The sequence below is a fragment of the Scyliorhinus canicula genome, chromosome 5 (genome assembly GCF_902713615.1).
Source record: "Scyliorhinus canicula chromosome 5, sScyCan1.1, whole genome shotgun sequence".
NCBI classification, from domain to species: Eukaryota; Metazoa; Chordata; class Chondrichthyes; order Carcharhiniformes; family Scyliorhinidae; genus Scyliorhinus; species Scyliorhinus canicula.
Genome location: NC_052150.1, coordinates 32,066,901 through 32,087,212, shown reverse-complemented (window position 1 = coordinate 32,087,212; position 20,312 = coordinate 32,066,901). Strand labels below are relative to the sequence as shown.

Sequence of the window (20,312 nt, the reverse complement as noted above, 5' to 3'; positions counted from 1 at the left end):
GCATGGGACTCCGAGGGTTTGAAGAGTGTTCCTGGAGCGAGGCAGGGATGGGGGGGGGGGGGGGGGGGGGGCTGGCATTGCCCAATCTCTGTGGGTACTACTGGGCGGCCAACGCAGCGATGGTGCGTAAGTGGGTAATGGACGAGGAGGGGGCAGCGTGGAAGAGGATGGAGGCGGCGTCTTGTGTGGACACGAGCCTGGAAGCGCTAGTAACGGCGCAGTTGCGCTCCCTCCAACGAGGTATACCACGAGCACGGTGGTGGCGGCTACTCTCAAAATTTGGGGGCAATGGAGACGGCACAGGGGAGAAATGGGGGGCTCGATGGAGGCCCCGATATGGGGGAACCATCGGTTTGTCCCAGGGAGGATTGATGGCGGATTTCTGGGCTGGCACAGGGCAGGGGTTAGGAGGTTGAGGGACCTGTTTGTGGAGGGGAGGTTTGCGAGCTTGGAGGAGTTGGAGGGGAAGTTTGGGCTCCCCCCGGGGAACATGTTTAGGTACATCCAGGTGAGGGCGTTTGCCAGGCAGCAGGTGGAGGGGTTCCCCTTGCTGCCCCCATGAGGGGTGCGGGATAGGGTGCTCTCGGGGGTGTGGGTCGGAGGAGGCAGGATCTCGGACATATACCGGGTAATGCAGGAGGTAGACGAGGCCTCGGTGGAGGAACTGAAGGGGAAGTGGGAAGAGGAGCTGGGGGAGGAGATTGAGGAGGGGACGTGGGCGGATGCCCTGGAGAGAGTGAATTCCTCCGCTTCCTGTGCGAGGCTTAGCCTCGTACAGTTCAAGGTGCTGCATAGGGCCCACATGACTGGGACGAGGATGAGTAGGTTTTTCGGGGGCGAGGACAGGTGTGCTAGGTGCTCGGGGAGCCCAGCGAACCACGCCCATATGTTTTGGGCGTGCCCAGCGTTAGGGGAGCTTTGGAAGGGGGTAGCAAAGACGGTGTCGAGGGTGGTGGGGTCCAGGGTCGAGCCAGGCTGGGGACTCGCAATTTTTGGGGTTGCAGTAGAGCCGGGAGTGCAGGAGGCGATAGAGGCCGGGGTCCTGGCCTTTGCGTCCCTAGAAGCCCGGCGGAGGATCTTGCTCCAATGGAAGGATGCGAGGCCCCCAAGCGTGGAGGCCTGGATCTCAGATATGGCGGGGTTCATTAAATTGGAGAGGGTGAAATTTGCCCTGAGGGGATCAGTACAACGGTTTTTCAGGCGGTGGCAGCCGTTTCTGGACTTCCTGGCGGAACGGTAGGGAAATAGGCCGACAGCAGCAGGGTAAGGATTGGGGGGAGGGAGAACTGTGCACATGGGTTTGTGGAGGGTGCTATCTCTCTCTTGTTTGGTTTTTTTTTATTTGTTCTTTATCTTTGTTGTTGTTCTTTCTTTTTGTTTGAAGTTGCTCTTGAAACTGGGGGGGTGTATTGTTCATGGGGTGTTACCGCGGTTGTATGTTAATAGAGCTAAGATGTTTATATTTTGTATTTTGTAAAAATTTCAATAAAAATTATTTAAAAAAAAAAAGAATATCCCGCAGGCAGGAGGGAATGTACAAATCCCACCCGTTGTTTTGTCTGTATTTAATGGAAAACAAGATTTACCATCTCCTGAAGATGGTAGCACTTTAGTCAGCCAGAAGTAAATCAGTGTCAAACAATTTGGAGGCAATACCTGGTTGAGTAGATGGAATAATACGCCATGGGTTTGCATGTTCATCATTACTTTGAACGGGCTGGAACTGTTCCATTGCAGAGAAGAAGTTCCTCCATCCCTCCAAACGCCGCTTTCCTGTATTATTGATTGGAATTGCATTCTTCTCCACCCTGTATTCAATCTCAAGCTCTTTCTCCTGCTTCATTTCTTTCCTTCGTTTAACTTCTTTCTCCCATTCCATTTCTTGCTGTTTTTCTCTCTTTCTGTCCTGTTCTGTTAACACTTCTGGCTCCCTTTCCTGAGGAGTCCGCCGTTCCCAATCCTTTTCCTTGTGTTCATGCTCCTTTTCTCGCTGTCTCACCTCGTCATCCATTTGCAATCTGTGAAGTCACAAAGCAACGCCCTTTTTACAGCTATCTTGTACTTTTTCTGCTCCCCCTTTTAAAGTTCCTCTTAACATATCCCATTCGTGAATTGAGAAAGATGGTGGATGACATGTTCCTAGATCAATATCATTGAAACTGGAAGTTAGAGGAAGCTGAGAATTTACAACTTATCTTTGTGCTTCTGTCCTTCCCAATTTCAATTTGTTAGGATTTTCTGAATTGACAAAGTTTCTCATGCCTCAAGGCTTTTAATAAGGCTCAGACTGGTGGAGTAGACTCTATTCCACTCTGATGGGCTGAAAATTAGTTTTCCATTCAAAGTTAGAGCCCAACGATAAGTGGGAGAAGGTCTGCCTGAGGAAAAGTAGGCAGTTGTACTCCTCAAGGATGTTTTCCAGGATCTTGTTGTTCACAATATTTATGAACCTTAATCGGGAATTTAAAATTATATCTGCTGTGTTAACAGGTAATGAGCAGAAAGAAGATTGATTATTTTGCTGTAGATGGACTGAACGACAGTGTTTGGGAAACAAATGAGGTTTTAAATTTGTATTGGTAGACATTAGAAATCAAGTATAGCTTTAAGTGGGTCTAATTTAATGTTTCTGAGCCTGGAAGGGCAAGACCTATAGTTAGATTCATGCTGGACTAAGGTGTTTGTATACATGTGTGGGAGTTGGTTTCAATTCTAACTGTGATATGTCCTCATAGAGAGTTACGCATGAATAATAAATCGAACTAGCAGGGGTTGCTCAGCAATTGGAGACTTTTGTAAGGATAAAAAAGATTTTAAGTTTTAGTTTTAGCTAAATTGTGGGCAGCTGGAGACAGGACATTCGGAGTGAACAGCTCTCAACTCGGCCAGGAGAAGCTGGACAAGACAAGGGAGTTGCAAGGATGCAAGATACCGAAGGAACAAGATACAATCCAGATAGCCAGGGAATTGGGCAGAAAAAAGTTTTAAGACACCTGAGGTTGTTAAAAAATAAATTTAGAGTACTCAATTTATTTTCCAATTAAGGGGCAATTTAGCATGTTTTTGGGAATGGATTTTGGAAACTCTCATGTGATAATCATCTGGGGGATTCTGAGGAGACATCCTCAAACGTTCACTTGGGGTTCAGATTAAAACCCGAGTAGAATTGTTAAACAAAGAGGGGAGTAAAGGACTATTGTATCATAATACAATTTTTTCATGTTTAATAAATGTTGTTTTCTTGTTAAATGCAGGTATAACTCAGGAGGAGCGGTCAAACAAAGAGCACATATTAGGCCCAACTGAGATGGGATTATGGCTCGGATCCCCAAAGGATTGGCCATTAAACATGCTAACAGGATGCAACTAAATGCCCCTTCCATTGAGGATGCAACCCCATGCCTGGGCCTCTTTCATATATTTTCTGTATTTTTTTTGGTAAAGCATGGAGTACCCAGATGTGCTCCTAGTCCACTTGCGACATGCAAATGTGGGACCATCCCTTGGCTTGAGAACATTGGCGGGGGTCAAGGGTGGATGTCCAGGTCAGGTGTGACTCGGCATTTATGCTGAGGTAGGATACCTCGTGGAATTTTGGTGTTGCTTTCCTGCAATTTGACCCCAGGTTAATGATCTGGCTTTGGTTAATTTTTTCAGAGGTGCAAGTCTATTTCTCCTATTGGCTCAGAAGAAACAATTAAACTACATTTTAAAAAGCATGTAATCATTGTTATTACAAAAGGTGTAAATGCTTTGCTCAATACTGACCTTCCTGCTGTAAGCACTGATAAGTGATCTGGGTGTACACCTGCGAGTGAAGGGTGAGCTAAGCTCAGTGGCTGTCTCATAGCAGTGAGGGAGAGGTGCATACTGGTCGGTTGGAGAGGTGGAAGGGTACCCGGCTGCGGAATGTGCAGGAATGGTGATTGAAGTGAAAGGACATAAGGGTCATCGATTCTGTAAATTAAACACACACAGATTACTCAACTTGCTCCCAACAACTACAAGCGCCCATTCTGAACAGCTATTTTTCATTAACACACTCCATTACTCGCAAGCTATTTTGAGGGGATCATTATGGATATCAGTCCCACCAAAAAGTATGATGAAAACTACAGAATATTTCTAAATCAAACTGAATTCGTAGGTGGCATTTCATGTTAATATCATACTTCCTGGATTACATGATAATGCTAATGTTAAATTGCAACCACACACAAGAATGGAATAATTGGAGGTTGATTTTAACTTTTTATTCAATTTGTTTCGTACACCAGACCAAGATACTCACCTATATGTTGGATGTTGATATGGAAGATGGGTGAGGAAGGTAGGATGGTAGTAAGCTGCAGGTGCAGTAGCTGTCGGGGAATCCAATCCTAGCGAAGGCAGAGAAGACAAGGACCGAACTTCATCTCGTCCGTGATACGGACGGAAGCCTGCAAGGAAATCATCTGATCTACTGCTGGAAGATACCAAGTGTGGAACGGGTCTCTGTAAACTGAAAATTGAAAAGCTGTCAGGAAATATATTCTACTGAAGCTGAGAATTCAGGTACAGTTACTAAACCAAGGATGCGGTCCATCTAGAAGGGTAGCAGACACATGGGAACACCACCACCTGGAAGTTTCCTTCCAAGCCACTCACCATCCTGACTTGGAAATATACTGCTGTTCTTTCACTGTCATTGGGTCAAAATCATGGCACTGCCTCCCTAATAGCACTGAGGGTATACCTACACCACATGGACTGCAGCAGTTCAAGGTGGCAGCTCACCACCACCTTCTCAAGGGCAACAAATGCTAGCCTAGCCAGCAATGCCCACATCTCAAGAGAGAAATAAAAAAATACTAAAGAGACAATGGGCGGAATTCTCCACTCCCTGCCGCTAAGATTGGGAATCTCAATCAAACAGAGAATCCTGTATTGGCCCAAAAATGGGATTGGTGCTGGACAGCAGACCTATCCCCGGTCCCACCCCGCCGGCCACAGCGGGCGTCGGCGGGAACATGCAAACAGTTCATATGCATTCATTTGAATGCGATTAATGGACAGGATGCCCAAATCTCCACCCCCCCCAGCGGGAATGCCACCGAGCCGGCTTTGGTGCATGTATTGACGAGTGAGGTCCTGGCACGCTGCTGCTGCCAGGCTGCAGAGGGAGGGTTACACAAAGGTCTTGGAGGTTGGTTGGGCTCAGGCTGTAGGTGAGTGGTTGACCCTAGATTTCATCCTCAGGATGGGGGTCCCGAGTCTGGACTGCTGCTTCCAGCCCTGGGCAACCTGAAGATCACTCTTGGCATGGCGATTTCAGGCAGCCCTCTGATCAAAATCATCATCCTTGCCTGACCTGTTTAAACTCTGAAGTGGCCTCCTCACTCTGATCTGCTCCACCTGACTGCTGATGAGCAGATCAGGCAGTTCATCGAAGATGCAAGCCAGGAAAGACTCCCACACTTCCTCACATCTTCTCTCTCAGCCCTATGCATTTAAAATTGCTGCTTTTTGAAGTGTTTGAGCTTCGTAGAATGCCCACAACACTTGAAAAGCCTTAAAACCCCCCGAGATCCTTTGAAATGCTTGGCATTCATTCAATTTCGCAGTGCTGTACATTTAACTAGCCTTTGATTGACAGTTTAATGGTTTAAACACAGCATGTTTATTCATCTTTCCTCTCATGCTTGAATGCATGTGAAATACCATTTTTTTAAATAATCTTTTATTGTCACAAGCAGGCTTACATTAACACTGCAATGGAGTTACTGTGAAAAGCCCCGAGTTGCCACATTCCGGCGCCTGTTCGGGTACACAGAGGGAGAATTCAGAATGTCCAAAGTACCTAACAGCATGTCTTTCTGCCTCCATTGATCCTAACGGCAATGTTTTTAAACAACCTTCTTCTGATTAACAGCTGCTGGCCACTTCAACAATGCTAAGTTCTTTCTGTGGTTAGAAAAGTCAGGCGTGCATGGGGTGTGTGGGAGGGGGAGGAAGAGTGGTGGCCATTATTCCGTGGTGGGGGGGGGGGAGAATGTCCCTCCTTGATGAGGGACATTGTCAGCGGGGGGTGGAGGTCAAGATTTGCATTGTGAGGTGGAGGGGGGACTGTCTCTGCAAGGATCAGGGCTCTCATTCAAAATGGAAGCCCCATACCAGCAAGGGCAGGGAAGCCAACATGTTTGACGCTAAGCATATTTTTGAGAATAGCACCTCAGTGGCACTCCTAGCGCCAGCAGAACATATCCTGATTCTCCAAAAAGCGGTAGCATTTAGTTTCTGAAACAGAATCCTGCCCAATATTATTCGAATCAACATTTTCCACAATGTTATAGAATCAGACGGTTTCTCTTTTGAAAGATTAATGTGCTTTTACTGTTGGTTACACACATATCCTATAGTAAGAATTCGTTATGGATAGAGCACTTAGCTACCCCATGTGGGTATCATTCACTGCAATGGGACAGGATTAACTATTTGAGAGTGCAAGATTGTCGGGGATGAGTGCTCAGAATATGACAGAATTGAATAGCAAGTTTGAGAGGGTCGTGGTCACTCGTGAAACTAGCATCTTAAATTTAACAATTATGTAGATATCTCTTTAATCTTCTTAATCTTAATCTTGAGGAACAAGTTGGATAAAGTAAATTGAGATATAAGATTAAAAGATATGGTGGTGGGCAAGAAAAGGCAAATATTCAAATAAATAATTAATAACTTCCAATTAAAGTAGATTCACTTGAGGAATTAAAACAGCACTGGAAAAGTTGTACAGCCCTGATTAACAAGACAAGTTAAGGGGAGCATTAGATTAAAAGAAGAGGCTTATGATGGTGCAATAATAATTAATAAACTTTAGGATTGGTAGAGTTTTAAAAATCAACAAGGGGTGACCAATAAGTTGATAGGAAGGGAGAAAAACAGTCTGAGTAAACTAAGACGCAGTATAAAACAAGACAATTGTAAATCCTTTTTCAAGTATACAAATAGGAAAAGATTAGCAAAAGTAAAAGAAGCTGAGGCTAGAGAAATTTTTTTTTTTTTTTAAATTTAGATTACCCAATTATTTTTTCCAATTAAGGGGCAATTTAGCATGGCCAATCCACCTACTCTGCACATTTTTGGGTTGTGGGGGCGAAATCCACACAGACACGGGGAGAATGTGCAAACTCCACACGGACAGTGACCCAGAGCCGGGATCGAACCTGGGACCTCAGCGCCGTGAGGCAGTTGTGCTAACCACTAGGCCACCGTGCTGCCCCCAGGCTAGAGAAATTTTAATGGAAAATAAGAAAATGGCAGAGGATTTAATCAAATACTTTGTGTCTGCCTTCACAGTAGATAACACACTGATCATAATGGAAATGGTGTGTGAAACCAAGGGTCTAATTAGAGTGAGGAGGTATTGATAACGAAAAAGTGCTGGAGAAACTATGGAATTAAAAGCTAAAAAAAAGGCCCTGGAACTGAAGGCCTAAAGTCTAGGGATTTAATAAAGGAAACTGCAAAGTTGGTGAATGCATTAGTTTTGATCTTCCAGAATTTCCAAGATTCTCAAATGGTTTCTGTGGATTGGAAGATAATTACCATAACCCTACTATTCAAGAAAGGAGAGAGAGGAGACACAAATCGGCAGGCCAGATAGCCCAACACCAGGAGTAGGGAAAATGCTAGAATTTATTAATAGGTATGTGGCACCAGGAAACTTGAAAAATTACATTTGATTGGATAAAGTCAACAGGATTTAATGAAATTATGCTCGACTAATCTACTAGCATTTTGGAGGGTGGAACTAACAATTTAGATTATGGGGAGCCAGTGAGTGAAATATATTTGGATTTTCTGACAATATTCCGTCAGATGTCACACAAGAGGTTGTTACGTTAGCGATTATGGCACATGGAATCGGGGTGCAATATAGGAGCATGGATCAAGAATTGGTTAAGGGCTAAGGGAGAGGGTAGAGCTGCCGAGGGGTAGTGAGTTCAGGTATCTACAGGTTAGGGACTTTGCACGAAAGGTCTGGAAGGGGTTCCCTAGACTGCTGGGATACACCCTGCTGGAACGACTGCTGCTTCCGGATGTGGAAGGGGAGGGAACAATTGGGGATATATATAAGTGGCTAGGGGAACAGGGAGGCGAGCGAGTGGTGAAGATCAAGGAGAAATGGGAAGCGGAGTTGGGACTGGAGATCAATTGGGGAGTATGGAGTGAGGCACTGCGAAGGGTAAACAGGACATCCTCTTGTGCAAGGATGAACCTGATACAGTTTAAGGTGGTGCACAGGGTGCATATGACTCGGGCGAGAATGAGTGGGTTCTTTCAGGGAGTAGCAGATGGGTGTGAGAGATGTGGGTGGGGGCCAACGAATCATGCGCACATGTTTTGGGGTTATGAAAAATTGGGAAGATTCTGAGCGGGAGTGTTTGGGGTCTTAGCCAGGATAGTGGAGGAGGAGGTGGACCCGGACCCTTTGGTGGTGATATTTGGGGTTTTAGAGAAGCCGGAACTCATGGAGAGGAGGAAGGCCGATGTCTTGGCCTTCGCCTCTCTGATTGCACGGTGATGAATTTTGCTGGAGTGGCGGTCGGCATCACCACTGGGGATAGCAGTATGGCTGGGTGACCTGTACGACTTCCTGCAGTTAGAGAAGATAAAGTATGAGTTAAGGGGCTCAGCAGGGGAGTTTGAGAAAAGGTGGGGGATGCTTGTGACCGTGTTTGAGGAGCTGTTCATCGCAGGGGAGGGTGAAAAAGGAGGGAAATTGTACAAACTGTAGAGTTGATTGTTGGGAAGAATGTTTCCCGGGATGTTTATTTGCTGTAACCTACTTTGATACAGGTTTGAATAAAATGCGTTTATAAAAAAAGAATTGGTAAGGGACAGAAAACAGAGCGTATGAAGAAACTGGGGCAAAATTCTCCGACCCCCCGCAGGGTCGGAGAATCGCCCGGGGCCGGAGAAAATCCAGCCCCCGCCATGGCTGGAATTCTCCGCCACCCGGGAATTGATGGGGGCAGGAATCGCGCCGCGCAGATCGGCGGGCCCCCCGCGCCGATCGGCGAGCCCCCTGTGGCGTTTCTCCGGCCCGCGATGGGCCGAAGTCCCGCCGCTGAGAGGCCAATCCCGCCGCTGTGCTTTCAACCACCTCTGGTGGCGGCAGGATTGGCAGCGCAAGGGGGCCCCCGGCGTCCTTGGGGGGGTCGCAGGGCGATCGGACCCCGGGGGGGTGCCCCCACAGTGGCCAGGCCCGCGATCGGGGCCCACCGTGCTGTGGGGGCACTCTCCACCATGGCGGAGGCGGAAGAGACCCCCCCCCTACCGCGCATGCGCCGGTGGTAACATCAGCTGACGCACCGGTGCATGCGCGAACCTGCGAAGGCCTTTCGGCCAGCCCTGACGCCGGGTGGCAGGATTCAAAGGCCGTTGGCGCCGGTTTTGGCACCAGTTGGCGTGGCGCCAACCACTCCGGCGGGGGCCTAGCCCCCAAAGGTGCGGAGAATTCCGCACTTTTGCGGAGGCCTGGAGGACGGTTCGCGGCTAAGAGGGTTCCTAGCCTGGGGGGGAAGGGAGGGGGGGAAAGGGGAATAGCGGGTTGCTGCTGGTCGGGTCAGGAAGGAGCTGGTGGGGGCTGGGGGGTCAGAGGTGAGGTGTTGTCGCTGTGGGAACTGGGTCGGGCAGGGGGTGCTGGCCTGGGGCGGGCAGTCAACGGGCTATGGCTAGTCGACGGGGGAGGGGGGCGGGACGCCCTCTGATTCGGTTGGTCACCTGGAATGCGAGAGGATTGAATGGGCCGGTGAAGCGGTCGAGGGTACTTGCTCATCTGAAGGGGCTAAAGGCAGATGTGGCAATGCTTCAGGAGACCCACCTGAAGGTGGCGGACCAGGTCCGTCTGAGGAAGGGATGGGTGGGGCAGGTTTTCCACTCTGGGTTGGATGTGAAGAACCGGGGAGTGGCGATTCTGGTGGGGAAAAATGTGTTGTTTGAGGCATCGGAGGTGGTGGCGGATAAGGGGGGTAGGTATGTTATGGTTAGGGGCAGGCTACAAGGAGAGAAGGTGGTACTTGCTAGTGTGTATGCCCCAAATTGGGACGATGCGGGCTTTATGAGGCTAATGTTGGGACGGGTCCCGGATCTGGAGGCGGGAGGTCTGATCATGGGGGGGGGGGGGAACTTCAATACGGTGTTGGATCCTTCACTGGATCGGTCCAGCTCTAGGACGGGTAGGAGGCCGGCGGCGGCCAAGGTACTGAGAGGGTTTATGGACCAGATGGGTGGGGTGGATCCATGGAGGTTTGTGAGGCCGAGGGCACGCGAGTACTCTTTCTTCTCCCACGTACATAGGGTCTACTCTCGGATAGACTTCTTCGTGGTGAGTAGGGGACTGATTCCGTGAGTGGAGGAGGCCGAGTATTCGGCCATTGCAATCTCCGACCACGCTCCGCATTGGATAGAGTTGGAGATGGGGGAGGTGCGGGACCAGCGCCCATTGTGGCGGTTGGATGTGGGGTTGTTGGCGGAGGAGGAGGTGTGTAGGAGGGTCCGGGCAAGTATTGAGGGGTACCTCGAGGTGAATGATACGGGGGAGGTTCAGGTGGGGGTGGTCTGGGAAGCCCTGAAGGCAGTGATTCGTGGGGAGCTGATATCCATCCGGGCACACAGGGAGAGGAGCGAGAGGAGTGAGAGGGATAGACTGGTGGGAAAGATGCTGGAGGTAGACAGGAGGTACGCGGAGGCACCAGAGGCGGGATTGTTGGGGGAGAGGCGCAGCCTGCAGGCTAAATTTGATTTGCTGACCACTAGAAAGGCGGAGGCACAGTGGAGGAAGGCACAAGGGGCAGTGTACGAACATGGTGAAAAGGCAAGTAGGATGCTGGCTCATCAGCTCCGCAAGCGGGATGCGGCTAAGGAAATTGCTGGAGTGAGAGACAAGAGTGGGAATGTGGTGCGGAAGGGGGTAGAGGTGAATGAGGTCTTCAAGGACTTTTACGGGGAACTGTACCGGTCGGAGCCAGCGGGGGGGAGGAGGGGAATGGAGAGGTTCCTCGGCGGGCTTTCTTTCCCGAAGGTGCAGGGGGAGCAGGTGGAGGGGTTGGGTGCGCCGATTGAGCTGGAGGAGCTAGTTCAGAGGATCGGGCAGATGCAGTCAGGGAAGGCACCGGGGCCGGCTGGGTTCCTGGTGGAATTTTATAGAAATTTTGTGGACCTAGTGGGCCCCTTGCTGGTGCGGACACTCAATGAAGCGTGGGAAGGGGGGACTTTGCCCCCGACGATGTCGCGGGCGCTGATCTCGTTAATTTTAAAGAGGGACAAGGACCCCCAGCAGTGTGGTTCATACAGGCCCATATCTCTTCTCAACGTAGATGCCAAGGTGCTGGCAAAAATCCTGGCCACCAGGATAGAGGACTGTGTGCCAGGGGTTGTGCATGAGGACCAGACAGGTTTTGTGAAGGGAAGGCAGCTGAACACGAATGTGCGGAGATTGTTGAATGTCATCATGATGCCGGCGATTGAGGGGGAGGCAGAGATAGTGGTGGCGCTGGATGCGGAGAAGGCCTTCGATAGAGTGGAGTGGGGGTACTTATGGGAGGTGTTGGGGAGGTTTGGATTTGGTGAAGGGTTCATTAGATGGGTAAGGCTGCTATATGAGGCCCCGATGGCGTGCGTGGCCACGAATGGGAGGAGGTCGGAGTACTTTCGGCTTTACCGAGGGACCAGGCAGGGTTGCCCCCTGTCCCCCTTGTTGTTTGCACTGGCAATCGAGCCGCTGGCAATGGCGTTGAGGGATTCAGAGAGGTGGAGAGGTTTGGTGCGAGGTGCGAAGGAACATAGGGTGTCGTTGTATGCCGATGACCTGTTACTGTATGTGGCGGACCCGGTTGGAGGGATGCCGGGGGTAATGGAGCTGCTAGCTGAGTTTGGGACCTTTTCAGGTTATAAACTAAATTTAGGCAAGAGTGAGGTGTTTGTGGTGCACCCTGGAGACCAGGAGGAAGGAATTGGTAGGCTCCCGCTTAGGCGGACAGGGGAGAGCTTTAGGTACCTGGGGGTGCAGGTGGCCAGGGGCTGGGGGTCTCTTCACAAACATAATTTCACCAGACTTGTAGATCAGATGGAGGAGGAGTTCAAGAGGTGGGACATGCTGCCATTGTCGTTGGCGGGGAGGGTACAGTCCGTCAAAATGACAGTGCTTCCGAGGTTCTTGTTCCTCTTTCAGTGCCTGCCCATCTTTATCCCCAGGGCCTTCTTTAGGAGAGTGACTAGCAGTATTTTGAGCTTCGTGTGGGCACATGGGACTCCGAGAGTGAAGAGGGTGTTCCTGGAGCGAGGGAGGGATAGAGGTGGGCTGGCGCTGCCCAACCTTCTGGGGTACTATTTGGCGGCCAATGTGTCAATGGTGCGTAAATGGGTGATGGAGGGGGGAGGGGCGGCGTGGAAAAGAATGGAGATGGCGTCATGTAGCGGTACGAGCCTGGGTGCCATGGTAACGGCGCCGTTGCCGCTCTCCCCTAAGAGGTTTACCACGAGCCCAGTGGTGGCGGCGACCCTAAGAATCTGGGGACAGTGGAGACGGCATCGGGGGGAAACAGGGGGCTCGATGGATGCTCCATTGGGTGGCAATCATTGGTTCATCCCAGGGAACAGGGATGGGGGATTTAGGGGGTGGCAGAGGGTGGGCATCAGTAAATTGAGGGACCTGTTTATTGGCGGGAGGTTTGCGGGCCTGGGGGAACTGGAAGATAAATTTGGCCTTCCCCAAGGGAACATGTTCAGATACTTGCAGGTAAAGGCATTTGCTAGGCGACAGGTAGAGGGATTCTCTTTGCTGCCCTCGCGGGGGACGATGGACAGAGTGCTTTCGGGGGTGTGGGTCGGAGAGGGGAAGGTGTCTGACATCTATAAGGTAATGCAGGAGGTGGAGGAGTCGTCAGTGGAGGAGCTGAAGGCTAAATGGGAGGAGGAACTCGGGGAGCAGATAGAGGACGGAACTTGGGCGGGCGCCTTGGAGAGAGTCAACTCTTCCTCCTCATGTGCGAGGCTTAGTCTCATCCAATTTAAGGTGCTGCATCGGGCCCACATGTCCGGGACTATGATGAGTAGGTTCTTTGGGGGTGAGGACAGGTGCACCAGATGTTCGGGGAGTCCAGCGAACCACGCCCATATGTTCTGGGCATGCCCAGCACTGGAAGAATTCTGGAAGGGGGTGGCGGGGACGGTGTCGAGGGTGGTTGGATCCAGGGTCAAACCAGGGTGGGGACTCGCGATTTTTGGAGTTGCGGTAGAGCCGGGAGTGCAGGAGGCGAAAGAGGTCGGTGTCCTGGCCTTTGCGTCCCTAGTAGCCCGACGAAGGATTCTGCTGCAGTGGAAGGATGCGAGGCCCCCAAGTGTCGAGACCTGGATCAGTGACATGGCGGGATTTATAAAATTGGAAAGGGTCAAATTTGCCCTGAGAGGATCAATACAAGGGTTCTATAAACGATGGCAGCCTTTTCTGGACTTCCTGGCTCAAAGATAGGTATCTTGGTCAAGAGCAGCAGCAACCGGTGGGGTGGGGGGGGGGGGGGGGGGTGTTCCTTATTGTAGTTTCTATTATGTAACTTAATAATGTGTTAATTTGCATTGTTGTTAAAATGCTGTGTTGTTCATGGAGGTGGGCCGAATGTTTATGATTGCTAATATTATTGTTATTTTTGGTATTTTATTTTTTTTTTTTTTTTAATTTTTTTATTGGAATTTTTTGCAGAAAATATAACAAAAAGTATAGCAAAAAGCAGTAATATGCAACTAACAGCCCCATAACACCCACAATTCCCCCCATACCGTAACATCACATGTATCACATTCCCCCACCCCCCCCCCCCAAACAAGAGAACTTAACCATAAATTAAAATTAGATAAATCAAATTTAAATAAAATAAGCTAACATAATCAACGCCCCCCCCCCCCCCCCCACCCCCCCCCCCCCCCCCCCCGGGTTGCTGCTGCTACTGTCCCAGTACCCTATCGTTGAGCCAGAAAGTCGAGGAAAGGTTGCCACCGTTTAAAGAACCCTTGCACCGATCCTCTCAGGGCGAATTTAACCTTCTCAAGCTTAATAAAGCCCGCCATGTCATTGATCCAGGTCTCCACGCTTGGGGGCCTCGCGTCCTTCCACTGTAGCAAAATCCTTCGCCGGGCTACTAGGGACGCAAAGGCCAGCACACCGGCCTCTTTCGCCTCCTGCACTCCCGGCTCTACCCCAACCCCAAAGATCGCGAGTCCCCATCCTGGCTTGACCCTGGATCCCACCACCCTTGACACCGTCCTCGCCACCCCCTTCCAGAACTCCTCCAATGCCGGGCATGCCCAGAACATATGGGCATGGTTCGCTGGACTCCCCGAGCACCTGGCACACCTATCTTCACCCCCAAAGAACCTATTCATCCTCGTCCCAGTCATGTGGGCCCTATGCAGCACCTTGAATTGGATGAGGCTAAGCCGCGCACACGAGGAGGAAGAATTTACCCTCTCCAGGGCATCAGCCCATGTCCCGTCTTCGATCTGTTCCCCCAGTTCCCCCTCCCACTTCGTTTTCAGCTCCTCTACTGACGCCTCTTCCTTCTCCTGCATAAGCTTGTAGATATCGGATATCTTCCCCTCCCCGACCCAGACCCCCGAGAGCACCCTGTCACTCACCCCCTTCGCGGGGAGCGCAGGGAATCCCTCCACCTGCCGTCTAGCAAATGCCTTTACCTGCAGATATCTAAACATGTTTCCCGGCGGGAGCCCAAATTTCTCTTCCAACTCCCCCAGGCTCGCAAACCTTCCGTCGATAAACAGGTCCTTCAGCTGTCTAATGCCCGCTCTATACCATCCCTGAAATCCCCCATCCATGTTCCCCGGGACGAACCTATGGTTCCCCCTTAACGGAGCCTCCATCGAGCCCCCCACTTCTCCCCTATGTCGCCTCCACTGCCCCCAAATCTTGAGGGTAGCCGCCACCACCGGACTCGTGGTATACCTCGTGGGAGGGAGCGGCCACGGCGCCGTTACCAGGGCCCCCAGGCTTGTATCCCCACAGGACGCTCTCTCCATCCGTTTCCATGCTGCCCCCTCCCCCTCCATCACCCACTTACGCACCATCGACACGTTGGCCGCCCAGTAATACCCCGAGAGGTTGGGCAACGCCAGCCCCCCCCCATCCCTACTCCGCTCCAAGAAGACCCTCTTCACCCTTGGGGTGCCATGCGCCCAAACAAATCCCATGATGCTGCTGGTCACTCTTTTAAAAAAGGCCCTAGGGATAAAGATGGGCAAGCACTGGAAGAGGAACAAGAACCTCGGGAGAACCGTCATTTTGACGGATTGCACTCTGCCCGCCAGCGATAGCGGCACCATGTCCCACCTTTTAAATTCCTCCTCCATCTGTTCCACTAGTCTGGTGAAGTTAAGCTTATGAAGAGCCCCCCAACTCCTGGCCACCTGCACCCCCAGGTACCTGAAACTCTTCACTGCCCGCCTGAAGGGGAGCCTCCCAATTCCCTCCTCCTGATCTCCCGGGTGCACTACAAATACCTCGCTCTTTCCTAAGTTCAGCTTATAGCCCGAGAAGCCCCCAAATTCCGCTAACAGTTCCATCACCCCCGGCATTCCCCCCTCTGGGTCCGCCACATATAACAGCAGGTCGTCTGCATACAGCGATACCCGGTGCTCCTCCCCCCCCCGCACCAGACCCCTCCACTTCCCTGACTCCCTCAACGCCATGGCCAGCGGTTCAATCGCCAGTGCAAAGAGCAGGGGGGACAGGGGACACCCCTGCCTGGTCCCACGATAAAGCCTAAAATACTCCGATCTCCTTCCATTTGTGACTACACTCGCCATCGGCGCCGCGTAAAGCAGCCTCACCCATTTGATGAATCCCTCCCCAAATCCAAACCTCTCCAGCACCTCCCATAGGTACCCCCATTCAACTCTATCAAACGCCTTCTCTGCATCCAGCGCCACCACTATCTCCGCCTCCCCCTCCACTGCCGGCATCATGATAACATTGAGCAGTCTCCGCACATTCGTGTTGAGCTGCCGCCCCTTGACAAACCCTGTCTGATCTTCATGAATTACCTCTGGCACACAATCCTCTATCCTGGTAGCCAGGATCTTCGCCAGCAACTTAGCGTCTACGTTAAGGAGTGAAATAGGCCTATATGATCCGCACTGCAAGGGGTCCTTATCCCGTTTTAGGATCAAAGAGATCAGTGCCCGCGACATCGTCGGGGGCAAAGCCCCCCCCTCCCACGCCTCATTGAAAGTTCGCACCAGCAGGGGACCCACCAGGTCCGCATATTTTTTGTAAAATTCTGCCGGGAACCCGTCCGGCCCCGGGGCCTTACCTGACTGCATTTGCCCGATCCCCCTGACTAGCTCCTCCAACTCTATCGGCGCCCCCAGCCCCTCAACCAGCCTCTCTTGAACCCTTGGGAAACATAGCCTGTTCATGAAGCTCTCCATCCCCTCTCTCCCCCTCGGAGGTTCCGACCGGTACAATCCCTCGTAAAAGTCCCTAAAGACCCCGTTTACTTCTGTCCCCTTCTGCACTACATTTCCACCCCCATCCTTCACTCCCCCAATTTCCCTAGCCGCATCTCGCCTACGGAGCTGATGCGCCAACATCCTGCTCGCCTTCTCTCCATACTCATATACCGCACCCTGCGCCCTCCTCCACTGTGTCTCCGCCTTTCTGGTGGTCAGCAAGTCAAAATTGGCCTGCAACCTGCGCCGTTCTCCCAGCAACCCTTCCTCCGGTGCCTCCGCATATCTCCTGTCCACCTCCAGAAGCTCTCCCACCAGTCTCTCCCTCTCCTTCCTCTCCTTCCTTTCCCTGTGGGCCCGGATGGAGATCAGCTCCCCCCGGATCACTGCTTTCAGAGCCTCCCAGACCATCCCCACCTGGACCTCCCCCGTATCATTGGTAACCAGATACCCCTCAATGCTTCTCCGAACCCTCTTACACACCTCCTCCTCCGCCAGCATCCCCACATCCAGGCGCCAGAGCGGGCGCTGGTCCCGCGCCTCCCCCATCTCCAGATCAATCCAGTGCGGGGCATGGTCCGAAATTGCTATGGCCGAATACTCGGCATCCTGCACCCTCGGGATCAACCCCCTGCTCAGGACAAAAAAGTCTATCCGGGAATAAACCCTATGGACGTGAGAGAAAAAGGAATACTCCCGCGCTCTCGGTCTCCCAAACCTCCAGGGATCCACCCCTCCCATCTGGTCCATGTATCCCCTCAGCACTTTGGCCGCCGCCGGTCTCCTACCCGTCCTTGAACTGGACCGGTCCAGTGTGGGATCCAGCACTGTGTTAAAATCTCCCCCCATGATCAGGCCCCCTGCCTCCAGGTCCGGGACGCGGCCCAACAAGCGCCTCATGAAGCCAGCATCATCCCAATTCGGGGCATATACGTTCACCAGCACCACCTTCTCTCCCTGCAGCCTACCCCTCACCATGATATATCTGCCCTCCTTGTCCGACACCACCTCAGCCGCCTCAAACGCCACCCTCTTCCCCACTAGAATCGCCACCCCCCGGTTCTTTGCGTCCAATCCTGAATGATAAACCTGCCCCACCCACCCCTTCCTCAGACGGACCTGGTCCGCCACCTTCAGGTGGGTCTCCTGGAGCATAGCCACGTCCGCCTTCAACCCCCTTAGATGGGAGACCACCCTGGTTCTCTTAACCGGCCCGTTCAGCCCCCTCACGTTCCAGGTAATCAGCCGGATCAGAGGGCAACCCGCCCCCCTCCCCTGCCGACTAGCCATAGCTTGGCAGATGTTCGCCCCAGGCCAGCATACCCCGCTCGACCCGTTCCCCATGGCGATAGCGCCTCTCCTCTTCCCCCCCGGCCCTCATCGGCTCCTTCCTAGTCGTTCCAGCAGCAACCCGGTATCCCCCCCCACCCCCCTCCCCCCCCCAGGCTAGGACCCCTCCTAGCCGCGACGCACCCTCCATGGTACTTCCGTGAGTCAGCTGACTTCTGCTGACCCCGGCAGCTCCCGCCAAAACCTATCCCCTCCCGGCTTGGGGTCATCCCCCTCTTGCCACACCTCCTTGGCATTATTGCAGCGCGGGAAAAAAGACCCGTAGAGGCCCTTCCCCCATCGCAAGCTCCACCCCCCTGCCCCGCAGCGCGGGAAACCAGAGGAAAGCCCGCGCTTTCACAATGCCACACCCCATCCTTCTGACGCAGTTCCCCAAAATCCAGTTTCCCCTCAATCCCCAGCCCCGTACAGAAGAGAACATATAGAACACAAACCCCCAACACTCCCCACCTACCCCACAACCATGCCCAACAAACAAACCCACCCGTAAACAGAGCAAAAAGAAAACCAGCATACATAACACACATTTCGAAGTTGAAAAAGTTGAAACAGTTGGAACAAAACAGCCACAGCGGAAACAACGCCGGCCAAAGTATGTCCCCAGGCCCTAGTTCAAGTCCAGCTTCTCCGCCTGTACAAAGGCCCACGCCTCCTCCGGGAACTCGAAGTAATGGTGCCGGTCCTTGTATGTCACCCACAGGCGCGCAGGCTGCAGCATTCCAAACCTGACCTGCTTAGCATGAAGCACCGCCTTCGTCCGGTTGAACCTGGCCCGCCGCTTAGCCACTTCCGCACTCCAGTCCTGGTAGATCCTCACTACCGAATTCTCCCATTTACTGCTCCTCTCTTTCTTGGCCCAGCGCAGCACACACTCCCGGTCACTGAATCGGTGGAACCGCACCAGCACCGCCCTCGGGGGCTCATCTGCCTTGGGCCTCCTGGCCATCACTCTGTGCGCTCCCTCGAGCTCCAGGGGCAAATGGAAGGACCCTGCTCCCATCAACGAGCTCAACAACGTGGTCACATACGCCGGGAGATCCGACCCCTCCAGCCCCTCCGCCAGGCCCAGGATCCTCAGATTCTTTCGCCTCGTGCGAACGTCCAGCTCCTCCAAGCGGTCCTGCCACTTTTTATGAAGTGCCTCGTGCAACTCCACTTTCCCAACGAGGACCACGGCCTCCTCCTCTCTTTCAACGGCCTGCCGCTGCAACTCCCGAATAGACTCCTCCTGTGCCGCCTGGGTCCCAAGCAGCTTGGTCGCAGTTACATTCATGGAGTCCAGCAGCTCAGCCTTCAGCTCAGCAAAACAACGTAGGAGCGAGGCCTGTTGCTCCTGCGCCCACTTCCACCAGTCCTCGGGTGTTGCGCCGGCCGCCATTTTGTTTTTCTTCCCACGTTTTTTTTGGGGCGTTTCTGCAGCCTTTTTCACCATCTAGTGTGGGGCAAGTTCTTCCAGGCACCTTCCCCCACCGGGATATGTAGCAACAGCACTGTTTGGGGCCCTCAAAACGGCCCAAAAGCCCTTAAATAGCGGGAGCGCCGGCCGCCATTTTGTTTTTTTTCACCCGTTTTTTGGGGGGCGTTACTGCAGCCTTTTTCACCAGATAATGTGGGGCAAGTTCTTCCAGGCACCTTCCCCCACTAGGATGTGTAGAAACAGCGCCGTTTGGGGCCCTCAAAACGGCCCAAAAGTCCCTAAATAGCAGGAGTGCCGGCCGCCATTTTGTTTTTCTTCCCCCGTTTTTTTGGGGGAGTTACTGCAGCCTTTTTCTTCTTCCCACTCCAGGTGAGCACCATATAGTGTGGGGCAAGTTCTTCCAGGCACCTTCCCCCACCGGGATGCGTAGAAACAGCTCCGTTTGGGGCCCTCGAAACGGCCCAAAAGTCCCTAAATAGCAGGAGCTGCCGAATGTGTGGCTTAGCTCCGCATAGCCGCAACTGGAAGTCTCCTTTTGGTATTTTATTATGGTTCGTTGTTGTATAAATTCAAAATTTTTCAATAAAAATTATTTTAAAAAATCCTTTCAGAGGCCCGACGTCGGAGTGGTTGGCGCCACTCCGCTATGCCAGGACCCCCCCGCCCCGCCGGGTAGGGGAGAATCCCGGCCCTGCTTATTTTTGTGATGGTAGGATCTACCTAGTGGAGTGGTGCAATGATCAGTTTTTGGTACTCAGTAATTTACCACTCATCTCAAAGACTTAGATGAAAGGAGCAAGTATAATATGTTCAGGATTGCTGGTGATACAATGCTAGGTGGGAAAGGAAACAATGCTAGGTGGGAAAGGAAACTGTCAGGAGGACTCAATGGGCTTCAGAAGACTTCAGTGATTGAATATGGGAGGGTCATTCCATCCGTTCTACCAGGATATTGGTGCAGACCTGCCAAACGTCAAGCGGTGCTTTAACAAGGCCAAGGTAGCATGTAAGGAGAAATGTCCATTTTGGGATGCAGTACTTG

The 20,312-nt window shown here is 52.2% G+C and overlaps 1 protein-coding gene across 1 annotated transcript in view; it reads right to left on the bottom strand.

The window, feature by feature from the left end:
* The window catches only part of LOC119965894 (genetic suppressor element 1-like), a 212,530-nt gene that overhangs the window by 54,225 nt on the left and 137,993 nt on the right, over positions 1-20,312 (bottom strand). Inside the window, 3 exon segments of the mRNA XM_038796865.1 lie at positions 1,657-2,018; positions 3,769-3,957; positions 4,292-4,501. Coding sequence (XP_038652793.1) covers positions 1,657-2,018; positions 3,769-3,957; positions 4,292-4,501 — 761 coding nt within the window.